The sequence below is a fragment of the Athene cunicularia genome (assembly GCF_003259725.1).
Source record: "Athene cunicularia isolate RWA chromosome 1 unlocalized genomic scaffold, athCun1 chr1_part2, whole genome shotgun sequence".
In the NCBI taxonomy this organism is placed as follows: domain Eukaryota; kingdom Metazoa; phylum Chordata; class Aves; order Strigiformes; family Strigidae; genus Athene; species Athene cunicularia.
In genome coordinates, this window is record NW_020799092.1 from 80,591,849 (window position 1) to 80,618,786 (window position 26,938).

The 26,938-nt window shown below is 47.1% G+C and overlaps 1 protein-coding gene across 1 annotated transcript in view; it reads left to right on the forward strand.

Moving 5' to 3' along the window:
* The window catches only part of LOC113491400 (collagen alpha-1(VII) chain-like), a 142,906-nt gene that overhangs the window by 33,328 nt on the left and 82,640 nt on the right, over nucleotides 1-26,938 (forward strand). The window contains exons 3-27 of the mRNA XM_026868298.1: nucleotides 751-931; nucleotides 1,384-1,543; nucleotides 3,088-3,181; nucleotides 4,255-4,428; nucleotides 5,389-5,549; nucleotides 5,956-5,994; nucleotides 6,680-6,809; nucleotides 8,275-8,391; nucleotides 8,933-9,088; nucleotides 9,601-9,717; nucleotides 11,857-12,003; nucleotides 12,207-12,326; nucleotides 12,940-13,098; nucleotides 14,968-15,096; nucleotides 15,397-15,546; nucleotides 16,237-16,374; nucleotides 16,821-16,967; nucleotides 17,930-18,049; nucleotides 21,167-21,313; nucleotides 21,465-21,656; nucleotides 21,985-22,124; nucleotides 23,254-23,377; nucleotides 24,718-24,861; nucleotides 25,184-25,374; nucleotides 25,867-25,998. Coding sequence (XP_026724099.1) covers nucleotides 751-931; nucleotides 1,384-1,543; nucleotides 3,088-3,181; nucleotides 4,255-4,428; nucleotides 5,389-5,549; nucleotides 5,956-5,994; nucleotides 6,680-6,809; nucleotides 8,275-8,391; nucleotides 8,933-9,088; nucleotides 9,601-9,717; nucleotides 11,857-12,003; nucleotides 12,207-12,326; nucleotides 12,940-13,098; nucleotides 14,968-15,096; nucleotides 15,397-15,546; nucleotides 16,237-16,374; nucleotides 16,821-16,967; nucleotides 17,930-18,049; nucleotides 21,167-21,313; nucleotides 21,465-21,656; nucleotides 21,985-22,124; nucleotides 23,254-23,377; nucleotides 24,718-24,861; nucleotides 25,184-25,374; nucleotides 25,867-25,998 — 3,509 coding nt within the window. The remainder of the gene's footprint in view (nucleotides 1-750; nucleotides 932-1,383; nucleotides 1,544-3,087; nucleotides 3,182-4,254; nucleotides 4,429-5,388; nucleotides 5,550-5,955; nucleotides 5,995-6,679; nucleotides 6,810-8,274; nucleotides 8,392-8,932; nucleotides 9,089-9,600; nucleotides 9,718-11,856; nucleotides 12,004-12,206; nucleotides 12,327-12,939; nucleotides 13,099-14,967; nucleotides 15,097-15,396; nucleotides 15,547-16,236; nucleotides 16,375-16,820; nucleotides 16,968-17,929; nucleotides 18,050-21,166; nucleotides 21,314-21,464; nucleotides 21,657-21,984; nucleotides 22,125-23,253; nucleotides 23,378-24,717; nucleotides 24,862-25,183; nucleotides 25,375-25,866; nucleotides 25,999-26,938) is intronic.

Here is a 26,938-nt window from a genome sequence, read left to right on the forward strand (position 1 = left end):
GCCTAAAGAAAATTAAATTAAATTGAGACTGAACACTGTAAAGGGAAATATGCCTTGATGTTCGTTAAACAAATTTCCCTATACACCTGTCCCTTCCCTGCCAGCTGTCATCAGATAGCTCTGGCTTGTACAGAAAAAACACTGAAATTGTTCATTTTTTGCACAAGGTAATTTTTTTTTTTTTTCTCAGGGATGCTGGCAGCTAGGCAAGGGGGGGAGCATCCAGAACTCTCTCTATGCAAGACTGGAAGATTTTTTTTTAGGACTGACAAGGCCTGGGTGACCAGGTGGCCCAATGTCTGCATGGGTGTCTCACATTGGCTCTAGAGACCTCGATGCAAGAAGCCCAGGATGGTTGATGGGATGGCAGAGCTGCCACGTTCCCAAATTTGAGTTGTGTGTGACTCAGGTGTCAATGTCTGCTTCTGGGTGTGTGAAACCCCCAGGCATCCCCTTGCTTCCAGCGTGTCCTACAGACCCACATGACTTGATGGGTTTGGGTCTCAGTGTTTGTGCTTCAAATGAGAAACTTCCCCTGGGTGAGAACAGCAAAACAGGGAATTAGGAGGAAATAAAAGAGAATAAAGCAGCCTGTTGCTCTGGGAAGCCCATGATTATGCCCTTCATTAGGCCTAAGCAATATTCCTTAGCTGCAGTATCTTGGGGGTGCACATGACTCGGGGGGGTTTATCTCCTGGCTGGCTCATTGCATGGTGTGGGATGAACCTTCCTGCCCCTCTTCTCCCTCAGCGTGCAGGACAGCAGAGGTGGCCGACATTTTGTTCCTCGTGGGGCAGTCACAGGGCACAGGAAGGGAGAACTCCCAGCTGGTCAAGGACTTCATTAGCAGCGTGGCCCGTTCCTTTGAGAACGTGGTGATGGGCAAAGGAGGCATCCGGCTGGCGGTGGCACTCTACAGGGAGAAAGCAAGGTGGGTCAGTCCATCCTCTACCAGCAGCACCCAAGTTTCTGTACCCCTGTGGCTCTAGATGGGCAGCCATGGCCCCGTGGTTAAAGAGCTCTCAATGCTCTGCTGAACCTTTACAAGAGCAGAGCAAGAGCTCAACCCTCAGTAGTGTCACCAGTGTCTAGAGGTGCTCGGCCATGGGGAGCTCTTTCAGGGCAGGAGGTTGACATTTAATGCAGCCACAAGAAATTCCCCGCCATCTAATTTTATACCATGTTTTATGGTAACAGGGCTCTGGGGTTCATACCCTGGACTCCCTTGACCACTGTGAAGAGGACTCCTTGCCTACATATAAACTGAGTATGACTGACTGAATGCAATATTATTGCTGGTCATTACTCTTATCAGTGCATCCTTGCTGTGACGGTGCTTTCTTGCTTCTTATTCACCCATATTCCCCCATTTCTCATTCCCAGGATGAGTATCGAGCTCACGGATTACATTACAATTGAAGAAATGCTAGTGGCAATTCAGGATCTCTCCCTCAAAGGTGGCAGCTTAAAAACAGGGTCAGCCCTGGTGTTTGCAGCTCATGCCATGTCTCGCCAGGACACGCTGCGAGAGGATGCAGCAAAGGTAAGAGACTTCCCTGGGGTCATCCTCAGTGAGGATCAGACTTCTAACTTCTTCACCTGAAGGCGTGAATGAGCCATTTGGGTTTTATTTATCCCATCTGATATTTAGCTTGGAGTTGAGGTACCACATTTAGGAGCTTATTCAGCCTCAGGTGACTTTATTGGTGATAGAAGGAGGTAGGTGCCTCTAGATCTTCAAAGGACTGACTCACTTTTTAAAAATGTTCATATTTCCTCATGGATTGAAGAGGGAACCAGTGTTCTAGTCTTAAATACCTCCAGCTGAACACCAAAATTCAGAGCACTTACTGCGTAAGCTAACTGAACAGGCTTAGGACATGATAAGGACAAGGAGACAAGTTGTGGCGTTGGTGCACGTAGCTGTTGGTACTAGTCTGTACCCATCCACTCTGGTTACAGAGGGTGACAGTACAGCTAGAATCTTACTCAAAAAGCTGACATGTTACAATGTCTTTACCTTTCAGACATCAGTTCTGGGTCGTTGGTTTCTTCAGATCGTTTTTGTTTTTTTTTTTTAATTATTTTGCTCATAATTTCTAAGGGGCTCTGAGGATGGTAAAGAGAAGGTGCTGCATTCTGGTTTGCTCTGCAGGCTGCATGAAGCAGTTCACTCTGCTCTGCTCTGGTGATAAATGGCCTTGAAATCAAGAAGGGGGCAACCACATGGGGAGTGGATACACCCTGTGAATCGAGCCTGAAACTATCACAGTCACCTTTCACCTCCCATGGACATACCACATTTGCAGCTTGGTGCTGCTCCTTCCCCTTTGCTCTGAGATTTGCATGCTAAATGTGGTCTGCGACCCATGCTATCAGTGTGGTGTGATCAGTGTGGTCAGTGAGACCTGTTTTGGGTCATAGAGCAGGAGGGAGAACATGATGATACAGGTGGGATGCATTAACCACCTCAGCTGCCTGCTTAAAGGTCTTGCAGCAGGGTCTGTCTTCATTATAGCATCCCATGCACCAGCCGTATCTCCTGCTATGTGATCTGACATGGGACTGCCCAAAAAGCTTGATAAGTCTGTGGTTGCTCACTCTGGCTGTCATTTAAACCCAGGCTGTGGCTGAGAGAGTTTCTTACCACCTGATAGCACCATCCAGGTGCCAGTGGCCAAGAGTTATGTCCAGCGTACAGCTGAGTCCTCCTTTAAGAGCTGCTCTTACGGACCTGTAGGGCTGAATCCTCTCTCTGTGCTGGCGTTAATCTCCTTCTGGAGCCAGAGTTACTGCCCTAAGCAGAGGTGAGACACAGCTGAGCAGGAGGAGACATGCAGAGAAGATGCTGTAATGAGCAGCAGCGTTTATGCTCTGCTCCTTCCCAGCTCATGCTCATGAAAGCTGATTTCACATGTCTTACCCCAGAGGTGTGAGTTATCAAAGGATTTATTTTCAAGTGCCCATCCCTTTAGAAAGAAGGACTTAATCCAAAATCTGGCTTGTCAGTGTGAAAATCCTGCGGCTGTCTCTGACCTCCTCATGTTGTGCTCTTTCATCCTCTGGCTCTTACACCAATACTTGCAGGCAGTTGTTTTGGTCACGGATGGGAAATCCAGCGATTCGGTTGAAGATGAAGCCCGGGTCCTGCAGGACGGGGGTGTGACAGTGTTTGCTGTAGGTACGTACGGACACACTAAGTTCTGTGGAGCATTCCCACCAAATACTGTGTGTGCACCAACACACAGACTATGCACCGGGGAAGATTCCTGATAATGACACCCCCCTCTAAAAACTGCACCCATCCCCAGGCTCAGCCACTACTGGAACCACAGGAAAATCACATCTGTGCTGTACTTGGGTGTTTTTTGTTGTTGTTGATAACTGATTTATTCAGTGGAAATCTGCGGTTTTGCATCTGTCAGAACTACTTATGAATTCAGGAGGAGTTCAATAAATAGTTCCATAAAAGTCAAAATGTTTTGATGTGACATTTTCAAAAATGAAATGTTTTTACTTTTGAAGGTTTCTCTTAATGGGGTTCAGAGAGCGACTTTAGCTACGTTAAAAATGTCCATCAGAATAATTCTGTGAACAAGGAAAAGTTTCAGCAACCCCCCCCACCCCCAAGAGCTTCATACAATCATTTATTACAACTCAAATCTTTTCCCTCAGAAAACATTTCAGGGGAGTAGAAGGAAATGGTGGTGCTGTTTCATTATAGAGAACAACCAGGTCGATTTGGACCTATGTGAAGTGAAAATTGGGGAAGGGTTGGTTTGTTGGTTGGGTTTTTTTCCCCAGTTTTTTTAATTCAACCATGGGAAAACCCTGCAATTTTCACACAGCCACCCAAGGTCCTATCTACTCTTCCATCAGATGGGCAGAAATGTCTCTATATCCAATGGGAAGCATGAGGCCAGATCCTACCCTGTTCCTTTTCACTCTCCACACCAACAGAGCTTTCCACCTTTTGGCCCATAAGTGGTGGAATGCCCTGGGACAATCCTTGACATGTCTCCGGAGAACACCTTGACGTCTTTTCCCTAATGGAAGAGGTTTCATCTGCTTCACCGCTGCCCATCCAGCTTCAGACTCCATTCCTTGTTTCGTCCTTTGCCCTGGGCAGCATGACTCCAAAGCTGGTGTAAAGCTCAAAGTTCAGCACATTACCACTTCCTCTTGACAACCCTTGCCAATGTCTGGCCTGCCCCACTGATGATGTCTTCCTTTCCTCTTCTTTCCTTCCTCTAGGAATTAAGGGTGCTGACAAGAATGAACTGAACAAAATAGCTTCAGAGCCCACTGCAGAACATGTGCTTTACATTGAAGATTTCCACCTGCTCCACAGCATGGCCCCCAGACTCTCTCGAAGGCTCTGTTTCACTGCCTCGGAGCCACCACGGCCCATCAAGCAGACTGTGCAAGGTGTGTCAGGGCTCTCCTTTTATCCTGTTTGAACCACCCCCTTCCCAGCCCCTGGATGTGCCAGCCATACCACGGAGATGGGCCTCCCACATCCCCTCTGTTCATCACAAGGGAGCTTTAGGGGTTGGATGACCCTAGAGGAGTAACCATTTCATGGAGCGTCTGTTACCTGGGGACAGTGGTCCTGTGTATTTCACTTGTGTCTGCATCTCCGTGGTTTGTCTAGTGATACCAGGTCCTCAAAGTCTGGCTGCCAGTTCAAAGAAAAGGAGCAGCAATGGGCTGAGGCACCATTTCTGCCCCTTGGGGGCGTTTCTTCATGGGCATCTCGTGGTGAAGTCCCAACTTCATTCCTTACAGAAGATGCAGAGAGCATCCAAAGAGATCCCCGAAAAGATCTAGACCTCTCCCCAAAGGGATGCTGATGTTGCAGTGAATCCAGAGGTGATGGCAATGAATTGCTGCCCCCCTCTTCGCACACAAACTCATGGAAAGATGTATTAAAATCTTGGGGCAGAGCTTGGGAGAACTTCATCCGAGTCCTTAAAGGGTCTTTTTTTGCCTTCTCTGTGGTTCTGTAGCACTTCAGGGCTTCCTGTGACATTTCATGGATAGTCCAAACTTTCTGGCAGACTATTCTCTGCTGGGAGTAAGGAGAAAGGCAGGAAGGAGCTGATGCCCTGTGCATTAAGCAGGTGTTCACAGGGAAAATGTAGCCAGAACCCATTTTGTTTTCCATTCTTGTGCTGTCAAGAAATTTGCCAAAAGAAAACCTGCTTGCATGGCTCTGGCCTGGAAACAGATCCAGCTGCTGCTGCGCTCTCAGCCTAAGTGAGTGCCATCTATACCCAAGGCTTTCTCTGCATTGATATGTTGACTCCATCAATGAACAGCTTGCACATCTACAGCACTGATACCATCGTGGCTCAAATCAAAGGCCTTTCCTTTCTCTTTTTGCAGCTGAGAAGATCATCGGCCCACGGGATTTGCACGTCAGTGAGCACAGTCACAGCTCACTGCGACTCACCTGGGTGCCAGCTACAGGGAGGGTGACAGGCTACCGTGTCCATCTGCATCCCTTGCTGCCTTCAGGGCAGCCCGATCCAGAGGACCAGCAGCAGGTAGAGTTGCATTCCCGTTTTTCAGAGCACCAGTTTGCAGGTCCTGGTGTTAGGGATTAGTCCTCTGCTGAGGCTGCTGATGGCACAGCCTGGTTAGGACACGGCACCATGTCCCTCAGCCATCCTGGTCCCAGCCCAGTGCATTGGCATGAATTCCTGAAGCTTGAAGTGAAGGTCTATAGATAGACCATTGCATTTGCAGGTTGCTCGTGCTAATTTTGTCATTGCTGTTGTGGTGAGATGGAGTTTCTGGGAGTGACAGTAGGGAAGGTAGAGGAGACGGAGGATATGACATGAACTGGCACAAAATCCCCTGGGATTGATAGGAACAGGTCAGTGGGAAGCACTCTTTTCTCTCCTTACCTCTGTGGTACCACCTCTCAAATAAACCCATCCACCCTCGCAGCATCCCCTGTTCCTCTTGCTGCCAGGATTGTTCAACTTGGTAAGATCTCTGCATGGTTTGGGTATGCTGTGTCCTTGTGTGAAGGATGCTGCCATGTGTGCCAGCTTGCTTTGGTTCAGCTTGGTCACTGCACAAAGTGTGAGAGCAAGATTGAAGGATAGAAGATGTATGCCCAGAAGCTTTGATTTCTAATAATAGAACAAAGCTATGAAAGCATAAATTATTAAGGTTAAGATTATTAATTGTATTAATTATTAAGATTGTATTTAACAAGAATGATCATCCTCGGCTGCTTCAGAATCTCATAAGAATGTAGTGAAAACACAGAAGTTATGCCTCCACCTCTCTTGCCCTCAGGTTACATTGAAATCTCCCTCTACGAGCTTAAAAGAAACTTTGTTTGACAAAGATGTTTGCTTTTCCTCCATTTTCTTCAAGAGGATTGGGCATCACCCTCACCCGTACACACACTCTTGTCATCATGAGTTTTTTTCTGGGCTACCCCATGAAACTCACCCTTGGCACAGTCCTGTGTCAGTGCTATGTCCAGTGTGAACCTGAATGTCATCTGAAGATCGCCAGGTTCTGAGTTAGTGCGTTTTAAGAGGCTCGTGGAAGTCGCTTTGCATCAGATGTGAAACCTCATGCGACTAACCTGTGGTCAACATGGGGGTCTTCTACTGTCACAGAGGTGTAATGATGCCCTTTGTCCCCTGTGTGACAGATTGTGGTGGATGGTGACAAAAGCACCGTGCTGGTGACTGACCTGAAACCCAACACCAAATATGTCTTCACGGTGAGGGCTGTCTATGCAGATGCCCTTGGGGAGTCAGCAGCTGTCAAAGGGAAAACAAGTGAGTGTCTCTTCTGCAGTCATCCTCGTGTGTCCTTGTCTGTGTGGAAAAAACCCACCCCAAAGCCATATGTGTGAGGAGTGAAGGATGGATGGGTAGGAATGGGTGGGAGGAACTTCTGTGCAAATGTCCACAGTGTGGGAGAGGAGTTGTGAGTGGGTGCAGAGTAATCCATGTGGTTAACCCACTTGAAAGCAGAGGGTGCAGCCTGCTGGATAGTTTACATCACCTGGTTTAATAACCAGCAGGGTTTAACAAATCCAGGCTGGAATTCAGTTAATGTAACACTCATGTACCTGGCATGAGAAAGCTTTTGGAGACTAAGGACTGAGAAACACAGACAAGAGTTTTATGGAGAGATGTATATTCTGAAGACCTTGTTTCAGAAGTGGGTGATCCAAAAGGTTTGGCTTGCCATTATGCATGCACTTAGGTCTTAATTTCTCTCAGGGTGAACAAACACCAAGGTGCTATGATCACAGCCTTTAGGAAATGCCCCAAATAGTGACCCCTGGTCCCATGAAATGATCTAAGCTTCCTCTGGATTGCAATCTGCCATGCCAAATTCCTTTGCTGTCACATGGCTGGCTCTGATGACAAGGTTCTTGGAAACAAAGGAGCAAATTCACGCTTGGCCAAACCCTGGAGTGCAAGACACTGGGTCAGATGTGATGGATGGAGCAGGTTTTGTCCCAGAAGTCTGCACTACTTGAAGGGGTTTCAAGAGTTTAAGGGGTGCACTAATTCTGCTTCACTCCCTGTTTAGCATGAAGCGCCAAGTCTGCTTTGCCCAAGGGGTTTTGAAAAGAATTATTCCTTTCTTCCTTGTCTTTTGTTTCTTCCCCCACCCGCTGCAATGTCTTAAATTGTTTGTCTTCTTGAGGGAAGATCTCCGACAGGATGAATAAATAAAGCTCCTCAATGAGGTTGATTCATATATACTTGCCAGGAATAAGATGGAATGTCTTTATGGGTGGAAATAAAGTTATTTGATCTCTTCTCTTATTATCCCCAACATGAAGCCAGAGGCAGAAGCTATAAATCTGTCTGCCATGGCTAGCTGGATCAAAATGGGCTCCTCTTTGTAAGGGTGGCATCCATAGGTGCAAGGAGCATTTGATTCATGTGTCCTTGCTCAGTCTGCGAGAAACCACTGCAGAGTTTTCTCTGCTCAGGAGGAAATGCCTTGTGGGTAAATATTTCACAGTTCCCAACACCATTCAAAGAGGAAGCCCATGAACACTCACTCTGCCTTGGGGGGTTTCAGCTCATTTTTCAAGCAGACAAGGGTTTGGTAGTGGGGGTGTGATTGCTTTTCTGGATTCAGCTATGAGAATAGAGAGAACTGGTGCTGCTCAACTTTGTGTCTGTTTGTCCTTGATAAAAGATTTTCCAAAGGTCTTTGCCACGGCACTTTGTTGCAGCACAGTCACATACATTTCTGCAATATTTTTGTACCCCAAAGCACCCGTGCCTCCAGTCACTAATTTTCGTGTGATAGAAGAAGGACTGTTTAGCTTGAAGGTGGCTTGGACACCTCCACTGGGCAAGCTGGAGGGCTACAAGATCTACATCCCCAGAGGTAAGTTCAGATTTTATTTTTGTTTTCTTGGAGTTTGCTTTAAAAAGAGCAGTGACCTGAGGACAGGAAAGTTGTCATTTTGACCAAGGAACAACACACCACAGAGCTTCTGGTATTACTCTGGATGGAGGCCAGATTAGCCTCTTCCAGATGGTTTGGTTCCTCTGAGACAGTGGAGAAGAATCCTTTGAAGGACTTTCATTTGAAGAGCAAGACAAGGATGGTGCTGTGGATGCCTCGTACCCATTTGCACTGTCACATCCAGACCTACCATGGATGTTTTTCATACTCAAAGGCCTTCTTTGGTGTGGATGTGGGGTGAGTTTAAGCTTTCAGTATGGCTCACACTCACCTCTGGGTGATCTGGAGGGCTGGGACAGCATGGACAAGCCTTAGCTACGGACATAACTCTCAGCAACGTCACATGGGTTGGGGGTCTTCAACCGTGCACTTTAACCAACTCTTATGCATGTGAAGCCATCACTATGGCATGTAGACAGACAGTGTGAAGGCTTCACCATGACTCTTCTTGATTTTGCAGCCAACAGACCAGGAATGACCTACGAGCAGGTTCTACGGGGTGATGTCTCTTCCCACGTGCTGGATAACTTGCAGGAGGATAGAGAATACAGCATCAGCATCTATGCAGTGTACCCCCAGGGGCCAAGCCAGCCTGTGGCTGCTGTGGGGAGAACATGTAAGAGGTTTGACTCTGTGCCTGGTCCCTTCTTGCCCTGGGCTCTGTGTCCACACCCTTTGATGCTGATAAGCACCTCACAGTTGGCGAGTGCTGCAGCAACATGTGCATCAAAGGGGCAGTGTTCAACATGTCCTTCCTAACTCTAATCTTGAGCCCTGCTCGTCCCCCATTACATGTATGGACATGGGCACCCTCACACACCATCATGCTGCTTGGGAGGAAGGGTGGGAGATCTGCCAGAGCCTCACTTGCCCACCCATTTTGCACCACAAGCAAGGTTGGTTCATTAGAGGCACTACTCCTGGAAAGCATTGGTCATTTGGTTTGATTTTTTTTTTTTACCACTGCCTTTATGAGATGCTTTCAGCCTGTCTGGTAGGACAGGGGCCCTTGGAAATCCCTCTCCTGAGAGATGGGGTAGAGGAACAGTGATGCAGGGGAGGGCAGTCAACAAAGTCCTCCGCTGGAAGTGGGTGCTCTGAAAGGTTTGTTCCCTGTCCTCCTTCCAGTGAAGCTCCTGCCTGTGAAAAGCATCTTACTGCAGAATGAAACTACCGACACACTCCAGGCAAGGTGGAGCCTCGTCCGGGGAGCGACGGGCTACAGGCTCACTTGGACATCGGCAGGTAGAGACACAGGGGTGGGGTGCATGCACCACTGAGTGGGGAGATGGAGAGACGGGAGATGTGAGGTCCCCAAGGCACTGGATGCATTGACGCCTTCTTTGACCAGCCACGCAACAAAAAGCTGTAGGGAAACAGTTTTTTGGGGGTCTGTGAATGGTGGAGTTTTCTGTACATGGGGGTAAATCAGCAGCTTGCAACAAAGAGCTATGCCATGGGTGTTGGTGGTAAATTCTGCCCTGGATGCAAAAATACCTGCTCTGTCCAAGCATAAAGCAGGCTAATGGGTATCCAGCCTTGTTAGCATGGTATTAGTGATGGATTTACTGGACGTGAGTAGGCTTGGAAAGGGTTAATAGCTGGAGAGAAGCTGGTGAAGTACTCCATGCAGAGCTGCACAGCACACAGCCCCGGAGCATCTGGGGTTACTCCCTTTTCGGGGGGGAAGGATACGACCACATTACAGACTGGAAGCGCCTGTGCTTGTCTTTCTCTCTGCAGCTCTAAGACCTGGCTTCATCCCCCAGCATCACATAATGCATCCTCATTCTCAGACAGATTTTGGTGTTTGAAGACAGATCTGCATTTGCAGCTGGAGCTTCTCCTCTGCCCTGAGCCCAAGCATATTTTCCTTGCTGGTGCGGGGGAGCAGAAGTTAGAAATTCAGGCCTGATAGCATATTTTGGCCTTGGGAGATGGATGTTTCTGTGGTTCAAAGATGAGACGGGATGTCAGGACACCTGGGCTCCATCACACTGTCCTCTGGCTCAGCTCCCCTGGTTGTGAAAATAAGGAGACATCTCCCACCAGGGGAGGGGAGGTTAGTTGGAGAGCATCTCCAAAGGTCATCAGAAGGGAAAAATCTTACAGGGAAGATATAAAACTGCTTTTATTGCTTTGTAATTAGTTTCTCTATGGAAAAAATCATGGCATATCCCAAAACTCAGCTGTTTACCCAGTCCCCGCTCAGTACGACAGCTAGAAATGGAGCACACACGTGCTCAGCCTGCCATGTCTTCGGAGTGGGGACACCCCTTCCTGAGGGGACAGCATGGGACATCCTCAGATGAAGCAGCAAGGGCACATCACCTCCACACTGGATTTGCTCTTTCTGAGCAGCTCTTTCACACCTTGTACCAGTTGACCCCAAATGCAGGGGCGGTAAATCCCAAGGGGCAGCTCACCTTTGCTGCTGGGCCCTGCAGGATCCTCCTGCCACGCTCCATCCCATCCCAGAACCATGCGTTATGGGTACAGTGGTGTTGGGATCCAGACACCTTCTGTCCTTCCCTGTGCAGCCGTCCCAGGCGCTGGAGGGGTTTGATTTTTCTTCTCTGACTTCTAAAACAGAGAATAGATAAGCATAAACAAGCTGATGTGGAGAGAAGGTCCATGGCATGGGGTGGGAGAAGGGGGATGGGGCTCGGGGTGCTGGTGGAGCAGAAGATGGGGACATGGCACCCTCCAGTGACCAAACTGAAAATGGCAGCTTCCCCTCCCCAAAACCCCAACGTCCTGCTGCCTGCACCTCTTCCCCCCTGAAATTCTATGTGATCCCCAGCCATTACGTTTTAACTCTTCTCCTGCCATGCCAAGAGGTTTAGCTGAGCAGTTTCTAGTCCACAAGAAGGACACAGAAATGAGAAAATATCTTTTGTGGCATCAGTTGGCTCTGGTGTCCTGCAGGGAGGGAAGGCAAGATGACTCCAGCACCGAGTCACCTAGGGCTGGGCAGAGTGTGGCCCCTCTTGCGGGACTCTCACAGACCCCTGCGTGGCCATTTGTGTGTTGCTACCTGATTTGTTTTCTTTGGCCTGTGAAGCCCTGAGTTGCCTTGATCTACTGGTGATCACTGAGGTCTGCCTGAGCAGCTGTGGGTTATCTCTCTCTGTATATACATTAGCTTCTCAACCATGATTTCTGCTCGTTGCACCAACCCCTATCTCTGCTATCTCGGGCTTGAGAACCTTGCCAGCAGACGTGCAAGCCAGGAGGATGAAATGCCATTCAATCTCACACACGGTGTAGTTCTCAAGTGGCTGTTTACATGATTGCCCACTGCCCTCCCAGACGAGGAGACCCAAGGAGGGTGGTCTTCCTTGGTCTGACCCAAGGGAGCCCAGACATCATTTCCCTTTGCAGAGGGCAGCATCCAGGACGTGAACCTCAGCAGCACCTACAGCTACTACATGATCCAGGGGCTGCAGCCTGGGACAGAGTACACCGTCACCATCAACCCCATTTTTGGGGATGTCGAGGGGCCGGTGGTGAGCAGAAAAGCAACGACAGGTGAGTGCCCTGCAGCAGGGGTGGGAGCCAGCCCAAGCAGACGGGGATGGGGGTCCACCTGTGCTGGCTGCACAGAGCTGGTGTAATTTGTGGTCACCGCACTGCCAGTCATCTAAAAAGCGGTGTGGTTCATCACAGCTTTTGGGTGCCTCTTAGAAGCTGTTGGGACCTTGATGCAATGGGTCAACTTTGCTCCCTTGCAGTGGCATCAAGCACCGTCCAGATGCTGAAAGTGAGTGAGATATCTATCAACAGTGCTCTTGTCTCTTGGGACTCGGTTGCTGGGGCCACCGGGTACCGAGTGGCTTGGGGTCCTACACCAGGTAAGATCCCTCTCTCCTCCAGCCTGCATCACTTCCACCTCCTTCTGTAACATGGGAGATAAGGCATTGGAACCTCAGAGATGGTGGGTGTAGGGGCAGGTCCAGCTCATTAACTGCTCTGAGCATCCACTCCCACACCTTCAGGGCATGAACTGAAACTATAAATTATTCCTGGACCTGGTCCACAGTGCCAGTGAGCAGGGTCCCTGCAGCAACTGCGTTCAGCCTGACCCCAGCCCAACACATAGAGCAAGGGTCCTACACTACCTTGCCTGTCCCCCAGGGAAGAGGTGGGGCAGGTCATCTAGCACAGGGGCTTTGATACCCCCTGTAGATGCTGGGGAGGGAACAGAGCACATGCCCATGTTACTGTGGGCCCTGGGTGAGATCTCGTTTGGTTCCTTTGGTTCCTCTCAGCTAGTTTGGATCCTTTAGTCATTCAAATTCCCAAATAAATAACCATAGGGAAACTCTCTCTTGCCCCAATGCTCATACGGGTTTCCTACGAGAGAGGTTTGACTGGGTCGGAGATGTACTGCCAGGGAAAACGTGGTGTCTTTCCCAATATGCAACAGAGCTGCTCTCCAGACTCTTTATTTTCTTTCTTCCAAAGAGTTCTTTGGCAAAGACCGTCCTCGACAGCTGGCCCTCAACAAGTCAATCACAGCCTACCAGCTCCGCAACCTGGCCCATGACACTGAGTACGTGATTTCCCTCTATGTGCTCTTTGGCTCAGTGGAGGGACCAGGGATCACAACCTCAGCCAGGACATGTGAGTATAGCACGATGTTCAAGTAGCTACCACAGCACGCAACCCTTGCATGTCTGGTTCAACCTTGTGTATCCCTGCAAAGGCGTTACACCGTATCTCCTGCACCTCACTCCCATCATCTTCCCCTCGTGTCAGGGCACCAGGATGACCCTCTGCCCTGCCAACCTCCTGTGTCTGGTGGGTGAGACTGTGAATCCCAAGGGTTGTATGCCTGGGAGTCTTCAGGTGCAAACTGGAGCCAATGTGCTCTGCAGTGGTTCTGTTCATGTGTGTGGGCTTGGGCAGAGCTTCAGGTATGAAATGCCCAATCTGTGCTCAATGAGCTTCCAGGCACCCCAAAATCCAGACCAATGGCCAAAGTCTTTGTCATGGTTTAAACCTAGCTGGCAGCCAAACACTATGCAGCATCTCACTCCCTGTCCCCTGCCTGGGGAATGGATGAGGCAATTGGAGGGGTAAAGGGACACTCGTAGGTTGAGATAAAAACAGTTAGTAATTGAAATATAATAATAACAATAATAGAAAGTACAAACAGGTAATTCACAATGCGGTTGCTCACCACCTGCTGACCAATACCCATCCCATTATCAGCTAGTGATACTGAAATGCCAAAATCCTGCAATCGTAATCCTGGAAGCGAGAGAGAGCACCCTCCTTCCGGCCAACCCTCCTTTATATTGAGCATATGTTACATGATATGGAATATTTCATTGGCCAATTTGGGTCCAGTGCTCCAGCTCTGCTCCCTCCCAACTTCTTGTATACCTGCACATGGGCAGGACGTGGGGAGTTGGAAAGTCCTTGGTCTCCTAGCAACAACTGAAAACATCAGTGTATTATCAGCATTCTTCTCATACCAAATCCCATACTGAATCCAAAACACAGCACTACTCTAGCTACTAAGAAGAAAAATTGACTCTATCCTAGCCAAAACCAGGACAGTCTTTAACATTGTCAAAGTCCAGCTGGAAAAGAGATGAGACTGGGTAAATTCTGCTGTAGGGAGAGGAAGATAAATGGAGAGGAACATCCTAATGTGAAACTTGCTGCATGGTGACAAGGGCTCTCTCCGACCTCAAAGAAGCAGGGACTTCACAGGGCTGTACTGGGACAAGGTTGCTTGGACGAGGTTGCTTGGACGAGGTTGCTTGGACGAGGTTGCTTGGACGAGGTTGCTTGGACAAGGTTGCTTGGACAGGTTGCTTGGACAGGTTGCTTGGACAAGGTTGCTTGGACAGGTTGCTTGGACAAGAGGCAACAAGTGCACAATCTTTGGGTAAAATAAGGAAAGATGGTGGTCCAGTTGATGGCCAAAGCTTGTCCATCCATGGCAAACTTGGGGGTTGCTGCATCTTGGCGGGGGCAAGGCAGCAATGCTAAGTGGTGGTGATCATAAAACAGGGGCAATACTTGCACAGTAACAGATTTATCCTTGGAGAGGTTTAAAAGTGACAGAAGATGATCAGCAACCCTGAAATCCAGTATGGAGATAATGGCCTGACCCTTGTGATGGAAGATAGGCACAGGCAGGCACGGTTGTTCAGCACCATGGGAGCTGTGGGTGGATGTTTTACCCTGCAGGCAGTGTGGGGGCACTGGGATCGGCATCTCACAGCTCCCTGGATCCCTGTACTGCCTGTCCTGGGCTCGCAGAGATGCTCCCACCTGGATCTAGCACAGAATACATTCCTCGATGCTAGAGGAGGTAGGATGCACACATGTGGCCCAGACCTCCTCCAGCTGTGGGCAATGAGACACTGAGGATAAGCAGATATACCACTTTTAACCTTTTTATGTAATTTTGGCCCCATTACGCTGACAGCAAGGAGCCCTGTGGGACAGTAGTCTAATGCTGTCTTCTCCTCGCAGCTCCTCTTGGCTATGTCTCCAATTTCAAGGTGATGTCCTACACCAGCACAAGCCTGTCTCTGGTGTGGAGTGCCACGGCAGCTGCTACCAAGTTCAAAGTCACCTGGAGCCCTGTGGGAGAAGGCAAAGGTGAGCAGAGAAAGGGTGCACATGCTGTCTGAGTTCTGGCACGAACACCTATCTATGACCGTGACCATGGGAGGCACCTTTCCAAACTCCTGATCTACTGCCTGAGGTAGGAAGGAGATCTCACTGTTGAGAAACGTGGTCCTCACCTTGGTGAGGGCTCCTTTTCTCTTTGTATTCATGCTGTTCTATTTATGAAGATAATCCCCAAATCTCCGAAACAATCGTACGGGGAGGAATGGCTATTTCCTTTGGAGATGCCACAAGCCTCACTGCCCTTTTTTTTTTTTTTTTTTTTTCCAGAAAAACAGGTTGCCAAGACTCAGTACCTGAGCAGTAGAGTGCTGGCTTACCGGATTGACCACTTGCTGCCTGACACCCTGTATAAAGTCAGTGTTCGGGCTGTCTTCAGCAAGAGTGAGGGGCTGGAGGTGACTCTGACTCACCGCACAGGTATGTTCTGGTGGAACAGCCGTCTTCGTGTTGGGATGCAAAGGCTGGATTCATGGTCCCGTGCATTGCATGTTGGTGGCGGAGTATCGCTGGTAGCAATAATCCACAGTTGTTCCGATGAGTCGACACATCCTTTTGGCATGTCAAACAGGCTTGGCATAGGTAGGCAACCCTGGACAAATTAACGTGCTCCCCAGTCTTATTTATCACCAGCCACCTTGGGAAGGTAGGAGCCTCTCTCAGGCACCACTGAGGGTCAACTCACTAGTATGCATTCTTGAGGTTTACCATTCCTTGATTTGTGGCTCTGGCTCTTCAGACTTAGGGTCCTGGGTCTTTTCAGTGTCTTTTTCACATGAGTTCATCGGAATCAGAGTTTCTCGTGGTGTTCGAAGATGTATCTGGTTGATCTGTCCTCTCTTGGTACCCTCCTCATGTCCCTGTGTCGTGTTGCCAGAATTTGATGCAGATGGGAAGAGGTGTGGATGAGATCCCTCAACTTAACTGCACAGTGCTCCTCTCCATGAACTCAGTAAGAAATGTAGCCTGGCGTCCCTGGATAATGTCTGGAAAGTAGATATTGTATCGATATCCAAATCTTTCTTCAGCGCCACAGCTCGTAGCCCCAAACCTGGTGCTGTGTAACTTGAGCTGTTACTTCAGACATCTCATCATGGTTCATTTTTGCAGCATCTCTTGCAGACTCCAATCCCATCCAGACCATCCAAGATCTCAGGATTACTGACACTGGCATAAATAGTTTGAAGCTGGCTTGGAGGAGGCTTCCTGGAGTAACTCACTATAAGATATCCTGGGTGCCATTCAGTGGTAAGCAACCTGCTCTCTTAGTCAGGTGTGGTATGAGGACAGAGCACAAGGAACCCCAGAGAATAAGAGCTTAGCTCAGCTCATCCCTTTTCCCACAGATGACCAGGGTAGATGGGGGCTGTAACATCTATGGGGGCATGTGGGAAGCCCTGTAACTGAGCCAGGTTTTAGTCTAACAAAGATATCCATTGAATATAGGCATAGCTGGGATTTGGGGAGTCAGAGAAGTGGTTCTTTTCCTGCAGCACATGTGATGCCTTTGTGACCAAATCTCTCACATGCCCGTGCCTCAGTTTACCCATATGCAAAATAAGCTCATAACAGTCCTCCCTGGCCTGGTCCCGTAAGATTTATGTGAGGAAGCTACTGTAACAATGCTTGTTAATAGCAATTACCTTGCCCTTTCTATATACACTGTGTTTTTTTTTCTGAATGGCTCCTCTTAGGTGGCTTGGAAACCTCCCAGCTGGTTGCAGCAGACACAGTCTCCTTCACGATCCCCAAACTGAAGGAGAGCACCACCTACACCATCTGCATGTCTGCAGTGATCGGGGGACGGGAGGGAAGCCCCACGCTCCTCACAGCCAAAACCTGTGAGTATGAGACTGCTGGGTGGGGACGAGAGATCCCTACGTTAGTGCTGGGGACTGTCTCCTCCTCGGGGCTGTGATGGGAGGTGAGGATGGAAAAAGAGCATTATTGTCTGTTAGAGACCTTACTACTTCCCAGGTCTCACCAGTCAGCATGCCAGAAAACATGCATTGGTCCTTTCTTACTACAAAAAAACATTGGGACTTTGCCTGTTTTCTCCTGCCAATTAATCACTATGAGATGCTATTTTTGTGACACATTATCTTGGAATTACCTCTTTAGTTACAATATCTTGACTATTTCCAGTAGATAAAGGCAAACATCACCCATGACTGTGGCATCTATGCAACTTGGTTCATGCTGCAGTGTAGACAGATCCGGAGATCAAGTGGTGGAGATGATCGGGGGTGTGGAGCCAGCGCTGTGGTTTCAGGGAGCACTAGCATCTGGCACAAGTGAGCAGGCAAAAACTTTATTGCCCATCTCAACAGCTCAAATATCACAATCAGTTTAGAGAAACTAAAGCCGCCAGTCCATGCCAAAGATCTGCCAACATTTATTTGCTAAAACTACACCAGTTCCCACCGGCTGGGGATCTGATCTCATTCAGCTTTCTGGAAAACCCCTGAAGTTCTCTAGGGAATCCTTCCTCTCACCAGTACCATGGTATTTTAGGAGGCAGAAGGTCTCCAAAGCTGGTTGCAGGTTAAGGCGTGTTTCCTGGCACACACATATTTGCACCTTGGGGTAGATATCTGAGAGCTTCACCAGCAGCTGGAGCTGTGGACCAGTGTAGCAGAGATGTGCTCCATGCTCATCATTTTTATCTGGACTTTTTGCCTTTGATTTCAGTGGGCCAGGATTTGAGCCTCCCAAAGGATGCATCAGCTACCTTTTAGCTCAGTCAAGCTCTTGGTAGTAGCTTCTACCCATCCTAAGCTTTGTTTCTGTTTTCTTTTTCAAGTGGATTTACCCAAAGTGACTGAGTTCACAGTGCAGGAGGCTGCAGAGACCAGCGTTTTGCTGACTTGGACAGCTGTTCCTGGAGCATCCATGTACTTATTAACATGGCGCTTGTCCTCAGGTAATGTTTTTTGGTAGAAAAAGAACGGGTGGTTTGTAATTTTGTCTCATCCTCTGTCAGCTACCCCATCACCCAGTGGGATTTGAGGGTGGAGCATGGACATGTCTGGCTTGGCCTGTGGTCTGTTTGATTCAGTACTTGGTCTTAGAGCCAGCTGGTGCTGCAGAAGATGCAAGTGGCAGGTATTAAAGGGGAGAATTCTTTCCACCACCAGCCTTAAGTGGCTGCTGTTTCCTTCAGTTGTCATGACTTGTGTCTCCAAGTGCTGCCCAGTTTGACCTGGGGTAAATGATGCCATCACTGATGGCACCAACACTGTTCCTTCTTTTGAACCCATCTCGACCCTGTTTAGCAGAAGAGTAGAGGTTGACCCTGGAGGCTTCTATATGTCATGCCCCTTCATCTTAGCTTCTTAATTTGGGTGAAAAAGGTGGGGGGGAAATGGAAGCTGGTCCACTGAGGAGGCTCACAACATAACCCATGTGGCCATTGCAAGATCCTCAAGGGAAGAAAAAGAAGACACAAACATTTCTTAGAATAAAAGCCTGTTGGGTGGCATTATCATTGCCTCTTCCTCTAGAGTCATTACCTGTCCATCAGGAGTAGTTGGAATGAACCAAAAAAATGTGGGCTTTTGTCATCTGTACAACCTTAATTCTTATTCACTTAAAAGCTTTCTTATATATTAAAGAGATTTCAAACTTTCTTAATCATTCCTCACAACTTTGAGGATATTTCTTTTTCCAATTGATTTGGCCTTACAGGGTTTGCCCTTTTAAAGCACCATCTATATTTTCTTTTTCTGGAATGGGTTTAAACCTCTTTGAATACAGCAAGTTTCCTGTCATCATTGCTTCAGTCACTAAGTTTTTGCTAGAGATGAGTTCATCTTCAGAAGTCAATAAAGAAAATGACTGTGACACAATTTGCTTGTGCTTCCTGCAGTGCTTTTTGAGTTACCAGGTCATCAGCTTTAATTTTTTTTAATTCCAAGGACATTTTGGTATTGGCAGCATAAGACTTGTAGCATATGTCACTCAGGATGAAGTCTCCTGTGGTAGCATCATTTTTTTGCTCTACATGTTATGGATAAGTGATTAGGGAACTGAACATTCAGTACTCAAGGGTGATTTAAGTGATCTAATGCAACTGTTCCCCTCCTGTGCCATGCTGTTAAAATATTGATCCCTAAGTATTCAAAAATCATTGGTTTCAGAGTTGTCAGGGGCTCAGAAATGGATAATACCATGTCTGACAGTCCCCCTGTGCCCTCACTCGATCGATCCTTCTGAAATGGGTTTATAGCTATTGATTTAACATTCCAATCAGATGAATCTTGCCACCACATTTCAATAGTACCAACGAGATCAAATTTATGCTCATGAGTAATTCCAATTCCTCTTGTTTAATTATCCAGGCTGCCAGTATTAGTGTATAAAGGCAATTAAGAATTTTGTCTTTTTTTTAATTTTATTTTTGTCTCTTGGCACCTTGATTAATTTTCTTCTCTGAAACTTGTTTTTTTTCTAGATGAGTACTCATTCATTACCCATTTCCCTTGCCCCCCCTTCTAAGCTTACTTAATGCCCTCCTCCCTGCTGGCCTACTCTAGCCAACCCACCTTATAAAAGATAGGGTCCCCTTCTATGCAGCTTGAGGTCATCCCAGTTTCAGACCTCCTCTGCCCAGTGTTACACAAAGCCAAACCCATGTGTGTCAATGGGTGTCTCTATCCAGAGCCACCCTTCCTCCCCCATGCAACTGGAAGGACCTTGGGGAAGTTCAGCTGGACGTTGCCCTCCTCTCTCTTCTTTCTACCTTCTCTTGACTGTTCTTAGAGCACCAAAGTCATGGTTTTCTTACACACCTAATCAACAGAAGCTTGTTTAATCTCACGTTTGCACCTTGAGCCTCACAGTCTCTTGCCCCTTTCAAAACATCAGCTTTATTCTTCATAGAAAATTGTCCCCAGCAAAGACAATCTTCCTTCTCCAAGGGCTGCAGACTTCTTCCTGCATGTGCTTGCCAGTCTTGTGCTGGGCATCCCTTCCTACATCAGTCCATCAGCAAAGTCTTCTTCCTGTCCTAGAGTGCATGGGGTAACCATACTCTGTTTCTCATTATGTGAAAGCCCCGTTACGTGAAACGAAGGAGATCTGTGCCACACAATGACATAACTGCAAAAGGAAAAGTGGCTGAACTTGCCTGTTTGGGGGTCTCGGCAGGGAGGGAGCTGGTGGACTGCTGTATTTATGTGCCTCAGCAGAGCTGTCAGCTTGTGTTTCGTACAGTGAACCTCTTCAGACAAGGTAGCCTGGCATCTAAAACCAGTCACTATTATTTTGACTTGCCTACCCAAAGGGAGGGCAGTAGAAGAGTTTGACACAAACTGAAAGAAGGATTTTATTTTTTTTAAAGGGACAAAACGTCCCGTTTATAAAATTGGGGGGAGATTGAGAACATTTAATGAATTATTTACACCAATTTAATTTATTCCCGTAGAAACTGAGCTGCTTTTTTTTTTTAAGGGAAAATCCTATCTCAGAATGAAAAGGTGCAATTTTCACTCTGAACAGCATCAAAACTCATCATTCAGTATTTCCAAAATAAGACACATAAAATGTCAAAACATTATTACGACATTTTCACAGATTTTTTTTCTTATCGTTATTTTAAATCAAAACTATCTATTGTATGTGACCAAATTTCTCAAGTAAATTTGATTCTGCTTTTATTCATTCAGTAAAAATATCTTGTTTCTATACATGCTAACCACTGCAAACCATTGGTCTATCACAGAGCTCAGCCTCAGACACAACCTGGACCAAATGCCCTCTCTAAACACTTGTACAAATTCTCATTTTCTTCTCCTGTTTGTGTACTCAAGAACTCCCTTGTCAGATGCAAACAACCTTATTTCCTCTGGTTTAGGACCTGACCATGACAGTTTGCAAACATGTCTTACTAAGAGCCTCTGCTTTGAAGCCCAGGACTCACCTTGTCCCCAAGCTCCTGTTTGCCAAAGGTGGTGTCATTAGAAGATGGGATGCTACAGAAATGGGAGTTACTGTGACTTTCTTTGGCTCCCAGGCAATGCATGCTTTTCCTTTTTCACAGCTTCTGATCTTTCCCGGGAACTGTTATCAGCAGCTTCTAGATCGTATCGAGTGGCAGGACTGAGTGCCAAAAAAATGTATTTGTTTTCAATAAGACCAGTCTTTGGAGATACAGAGGGACCAGAGACAACACTCCTTGGGCAAACAGGTATGAAGGCTGGTGACTTGTGTTCCAGTTTTACCTAGGTTACTGCTATTGAGGCTAATTACTTGGCTTCTCTGTGCTTCTGACACTTTGTTAGATAGTGGCATCGTAATTAAGAGATTTAAAGAACACCTTTTCTCTTTGCCTCTTACAGCGGGACCTCACAGAGAGTCACCTGCACCAACTGTTCCAGTGACTTCTACAAAACAAGATACTATGAGATCCCCACCCACATCTCCTGGCAATGTGGGGACCACTCCTCTTCCACTGGCCACCACCACAAAGCTACCAGCAACCCCAGAGACCCCTGTAGTGTCTGCACTGCTGACAACTCCTCCTGGGCCAAGTGAGTGTGTATCCATGTGTGATTTGATGATGATGTAGCAGTAGGTCAAAACCCCCTGGGATCATGGTCTTCTCCGATCTCAGGAGCCAAAATTAGTCTTTGTTCATTCAGTAGTGAGAGTGGACAATGTCAGGGAAAGGGAAGACACAAAGCCCAGAAAACGTGGTGAAGCTCCCAGCACCCCTGTGGGGTGAGGGTGCTGCCTGCTCACTCACCAACACTTGGCATGGCAAGAGATACTGGGTTTGTTTTGTTGCTCTGAACACAAAGAAACGTGCTTCTGCTTTAAGAACCCCCAGTTTACAGAGATCCTCTCTTCCCTCTGCAGTCTGTGGCAAGTTCAAAGCAGATGTTGGGTTCCTGGTGGACGAGTCCTCAAGTATTGGCCAGAGCAATTTCAATAAAGTGAAGGATTTCCTCTTCCGCATCATTTCCTATTTCCCTAAGATTGGGCCTGAAGGGACACAGGCAAGATTTTGTTATTCTTTTTCTTGAAGGTGTTTTCCTCCCAAATGTTCACCTTTTGCTCACCCTTGGTGATGAGACCAGTCTGCTCACTCACATGTTGTAGATCCGAAAGGCCAAGTGCTCTGCCTAAAGACATGTGTGTGTCTCCAACAAAGACATGAATAAAAGTCTCCTAAATGCCAGCCTACTTGTTTGGATGTATTTCCATTTCTTGATTACTTTTTCAAGACCAAGTCATCAGGAATAAAGCAAATTGCACACCTACTGAAATGCTCTCTAGGTTATGGTGCCCAAGGATGTGTCAGGTGTGTGTCCCCCTCTAGAACCCCATTTCTGCCCACATTCAGACTGTAAATGGTTAGAGGCCCAGGTGGGAGATGCATCACATGCCAGCAGCTGCCTCCTCTAGACAAGGACCAGACCCCCAGACCATTCTGTGAAATATCTCAAGGGCAAATGAAGCCTACAGCATTAAATGACAACGCAGCAAAACCAACAGAAAGACTCAGTAGACAATTTATTTGAGGACATTTATATTTAATTAATGTAATATTTGAACTAGGCCTTTGAAAGGGAGACCTACATAGGTCACTTTCAGTTGATCGGAAAATGGGAACTTCATGCACTCTTTGCTTGAAGGTAGTCTTGAAGGTTTAGGTGCATGATGAATTTACCCTGGGTTAACAAATAATTCTGGGGAGATGAAGAAATTTCGATTTAGGTGGCTATAGTATGAGCTGAGTAGCTGGCTTCCTTTTGCAGTCAACAGAGATCAGGGGTTTAATTCAGGAGGGATGAGTGCTGCCGTGGGAGGTGCTGCAGAAGATGTTCCCACCCTGCCATGAGTTGCCTGAAGTGTACCAGTTTCCCATTGGTTCTGTGCTGTATCCACTAGCCTGTGCAGAAATCTCTGATGCCTTAGAAAGTCTGAAAGAGTACCTTGCTCATCTGTAAGCATACGGATTGTGCCCTATGTTCCTGCCAATCTGAGGCATTTTTGTGACTCTTTTCAGTCTCCAAGAAACACAACCTCTTTTGCACCGCAAATAGTTGTATTATTTATTGAGTGATGACACATTTGTTGTGTGCCTGAGCCCTCTGCAATTTTTAATCCCTTTTTCTTTGACAGGTTGCTGTTGCTCAATACAGTGAGGAGCCCAGGGCAGCCTTCTACTTCAACCAGCACCGTGACCGCAACAGTGCCCTGAAAGCAATCAAGGGTCTGCGCTATGCTGGAGGCAACACAAAAACAGGTGTGTGGGTGAGGTCCACACATGGGGTGAACATTCTGGCCCAAGACAGAGGCTGGAGGCCAGGGAAAGCATTCGTCAGAGTGTTTTGAACCCACTTAGTTGTTTAGAAAGTTTTGGCCAAAAGTTCTTTAAAATTTGACAACAGAGGATTGAGTTTAATTTGATTTCCAGGGGTGGTCTGTCCAACTAGCCTGATGTCCTTCATCCATGTCCTAGTTTTACTACTGGGTTCATTATTGTATAACCTTGCTTACACTTGAGGGAGGTTTTTATACCTGGCTTGGAGGCAGAGCCCATAAACATTAGGTAAGGATATTTGATGCTGAAACATCCTTATTGCCCACTGTATGCACATTTTAATCAGCAAATTCCGACGGTTATTGCCTTGTTACCCTAACAACAAAACAATGGGGCCCATCCTATTTTCACAGTGTGCCATCACATAATCTTTGTTCACCTCTGTGGTACAAATAGCACAGCTCTTCATTAGCTCAGCATCTTGGAAATTCAGACACTTTTGTCTTACGTAGTTAAAAAGCTCAGAGACAGCCAGCACTTTCCACCTGCTCATTCCCAGCAGGGCAGTAGGGTATACCTGGTTCCCTGAAGGTACACGAGAAGTCATATTAAATTGGAGATAGTTAAACTTTTAAATGGCCCAGTTATTTAAACATTTTTAAACGGCCCAGTCATTGTCATCCCATCAGTCAACAGAAAGGGAAGCTTTGAGGCACCCATGTATGTTAACTGAAGGGTTATATACTTCTTCCCGACTCAGTGGTATTGGTCAGGAATGCAGAAAAATAAGGCTGATCAAAATACAAGAATTTTGATGGGACTGGTTAGGGAAAGCAGGTATGAAACTGGTCATACTGCACATTCCTAGGTAACCTTGTCTCTAATCCTTCTTTTTTCATGGACGTTTTGTCAAAAGAGACGTTCTGTCCCTCATAGAAGTCTTTCCATATTGTGTTGGGGCTTCTTAATCATTTCAGTTTGGGCGAGGATCCTTTGTGAAACTTTCCTGGGTTTTCTAAAGAAATTTAGAAATGGGAATTCTGTGGATTTTTTTCCTATAGGGAAAATGCTTCAAATGTCCTGAATATATCTTTTTTTTCCTTTCCAAAACTATCTGCTGAATTCAGCCTGAACCATTTCAGCCAATCTGATTTACTGCTGTCTTCCCTCAAAAGACATTGCCCCATGCTCAGGGCTACTATCCATTTATGGGGCCACACTGAATGCCCTTTTTCCTCCATCTGTGGAAGGAGACCCACAGTCCCCACTCTCAGACCTAATACTTGAGCAGATTTACACCATGTCTCTCCATATTTGCTCAGGTCGTGGTATAGCCTACATGCTAAAGGAGTTATTTCAGTCCTCCAGAGGGATGAGACCAGATTTCCCTCACATGATGGTGCTCGTGACTGATGGGCAATCCCAGGATGATGTGTTGCCACCAGCCAGAGTAGCCCATGCTTTGGGTAAGAGTTGCCCTGTTGTGTTTCGCTGAGGCTTTGGTTCTCCAGGGGTTTCTAGGGGGTTGAGGGTGGTACGTTATGTGATGTGAGCACTATGAGTGCACTGTTGGCTTCACTCCTTTATCCTTTCTTCTTTCTGTTCCTCGCTTGAGTGTTTTGGCCTGCTGTAACTCACACACGTGACTTCCAGTGAGTTTTCAGATGGCTACTGGAGTACCTAATCCCAGCAGAGTACAGGAATTATTAACAGGAAGATTGTGATGAGGGGTTTGGAAACTCTGATCTCAAACATTTTTGCTTCTGTTGAGTGAGCGATGTGTTTCAGGAATCCGAATCATCGCTGTGGGTGTCTCAGGAGCTGACCCTGTTGAGCTCAACAACATCTTGCTGCAGAAGAACCTCCAGAACCTTTTCTACGTCAGCACGTTTGATGACTTCCCCCAGATCCTCCGAGAGCTGATAGAAGTAATTTGTTCTGACCCTCAGCTTTCAGGGACCCAGATGCCATCTGGGGAGGTGAGCTACTTCACAGGCCTTTGAATATGAGCCAGTTTGCTTCGTGTGGGTTATGCACAAGGACAATGTTCTTCCCTGAGCAAAGTTTCAGTGCAAAGTCAGAACAGATTTAGGGCGCTGGGTCCAATCCTGACCGCACTTACTGCCCAACCCTAGAGATAAGGAACAAAATCTTTGAAATCAAGGAAGTGGAATTAGGGAAGCCAGAATGCAGCTTTGAAAGTTTTGTTTTATAAGGCCACTGCAGGGGCTAGAGTACTTGGATGTTTTATAAATTCACTGCCCTCTTCTAACTCTGGATGATGGGTCATTGATATGGATGTGAGCTCATCTGCAGAGTATCTCCAACAGTGATATTTTATGGCTGTTTCAATGAAAAGGTTAGTGATACAAAATCACAGTGACCTCTTGAGACCTGTTGGAGGTTGATGTTTGATGTCTGGTTCCAAAACCTGGAGAATCACTAATCTAAAGCCAAACTCCATGCTGTAGGTTGCCAGACATGAAGCCAACAAGCAGTTGCCACTTGGTGGCACAGGGAGCAAGCCACACATCCCTGATCCATCATCAGCTGAACCACATATCCAAAAAGAAGAGGAAGCTTGTGGTCCCTGGTGTTTAAAGGTGAGAATTAGTTCACTGGTGTCTGTTCAGGGGATTATATTTCAAAGAAACATTGATCACTGCTGCGATCAGGTCACTTCTCATACCTGTGTGATGTGCAGTAGAGTTATACCAGTGTCAAAACTTTTAACTTTGGAAACCATGTCTATTTTTGGGAAGGTCATCTGAGAAGTTGCCATTTCAGCAGGGAAAATTCAGCAGCCTCCTGTGCTCCTTCCCAGCAGTCCCATTGGTTGGTCTTCCATAGATCTTGCTTCCTGTCTGCCAGCTCCATGCAGACATCCCAGATGTTCTGTGGCATCTCACGTGGCTCTAGACTCTGTGTGAGCTGCTGAACAGACCAACAAGCTGCCACTGCTCCTTACTTCAGAAATAAAATGTCAGGAGGCAAATCTACCCACTTGTCCTACCAAGCAGAAAGCCAGAGGATGTCAAGAACAGTAGGACAGCCCCAGAGCCCATGTGCTAGTTTAGTGAGTTTACTGGTGGGGCTGTAGCCAGCAAGACTGAGCAGTCTGTGTTAGCTCCACTGGAGAGAATAGTCTCTGTATTAGTCAGTGAACAGCTAGTCAGTGTGGTCAGCAAAGTCTGGTCATGATTCAGTTCATTGGTAGGTGTCCACACTGGCAGAATGTCTCAGATAGTGATGTTTATGCTGTGGCAGTCTAAAATGAGGTGAGGTGAATGTTGTCCACGGATGGTTGAATTACAGCCTTTATTTCATCTCTGCCAAACTCCTTTCCATGGTTTCTTCCATGGGGGAGAAGAATTGCATTCTCACTACCCTGAAGCCTTACAGATACATAATCAAGAATATTTAGAATCTCTCTGAACCAAAAAGAAGATCCTGAACTGTAGATGTGACATGAGCCAAGACTTCGATATGTTCCCTGATTGCATTTTGTCCTCACACAACTGTGTTCTCTCCATCCTGTTCTCC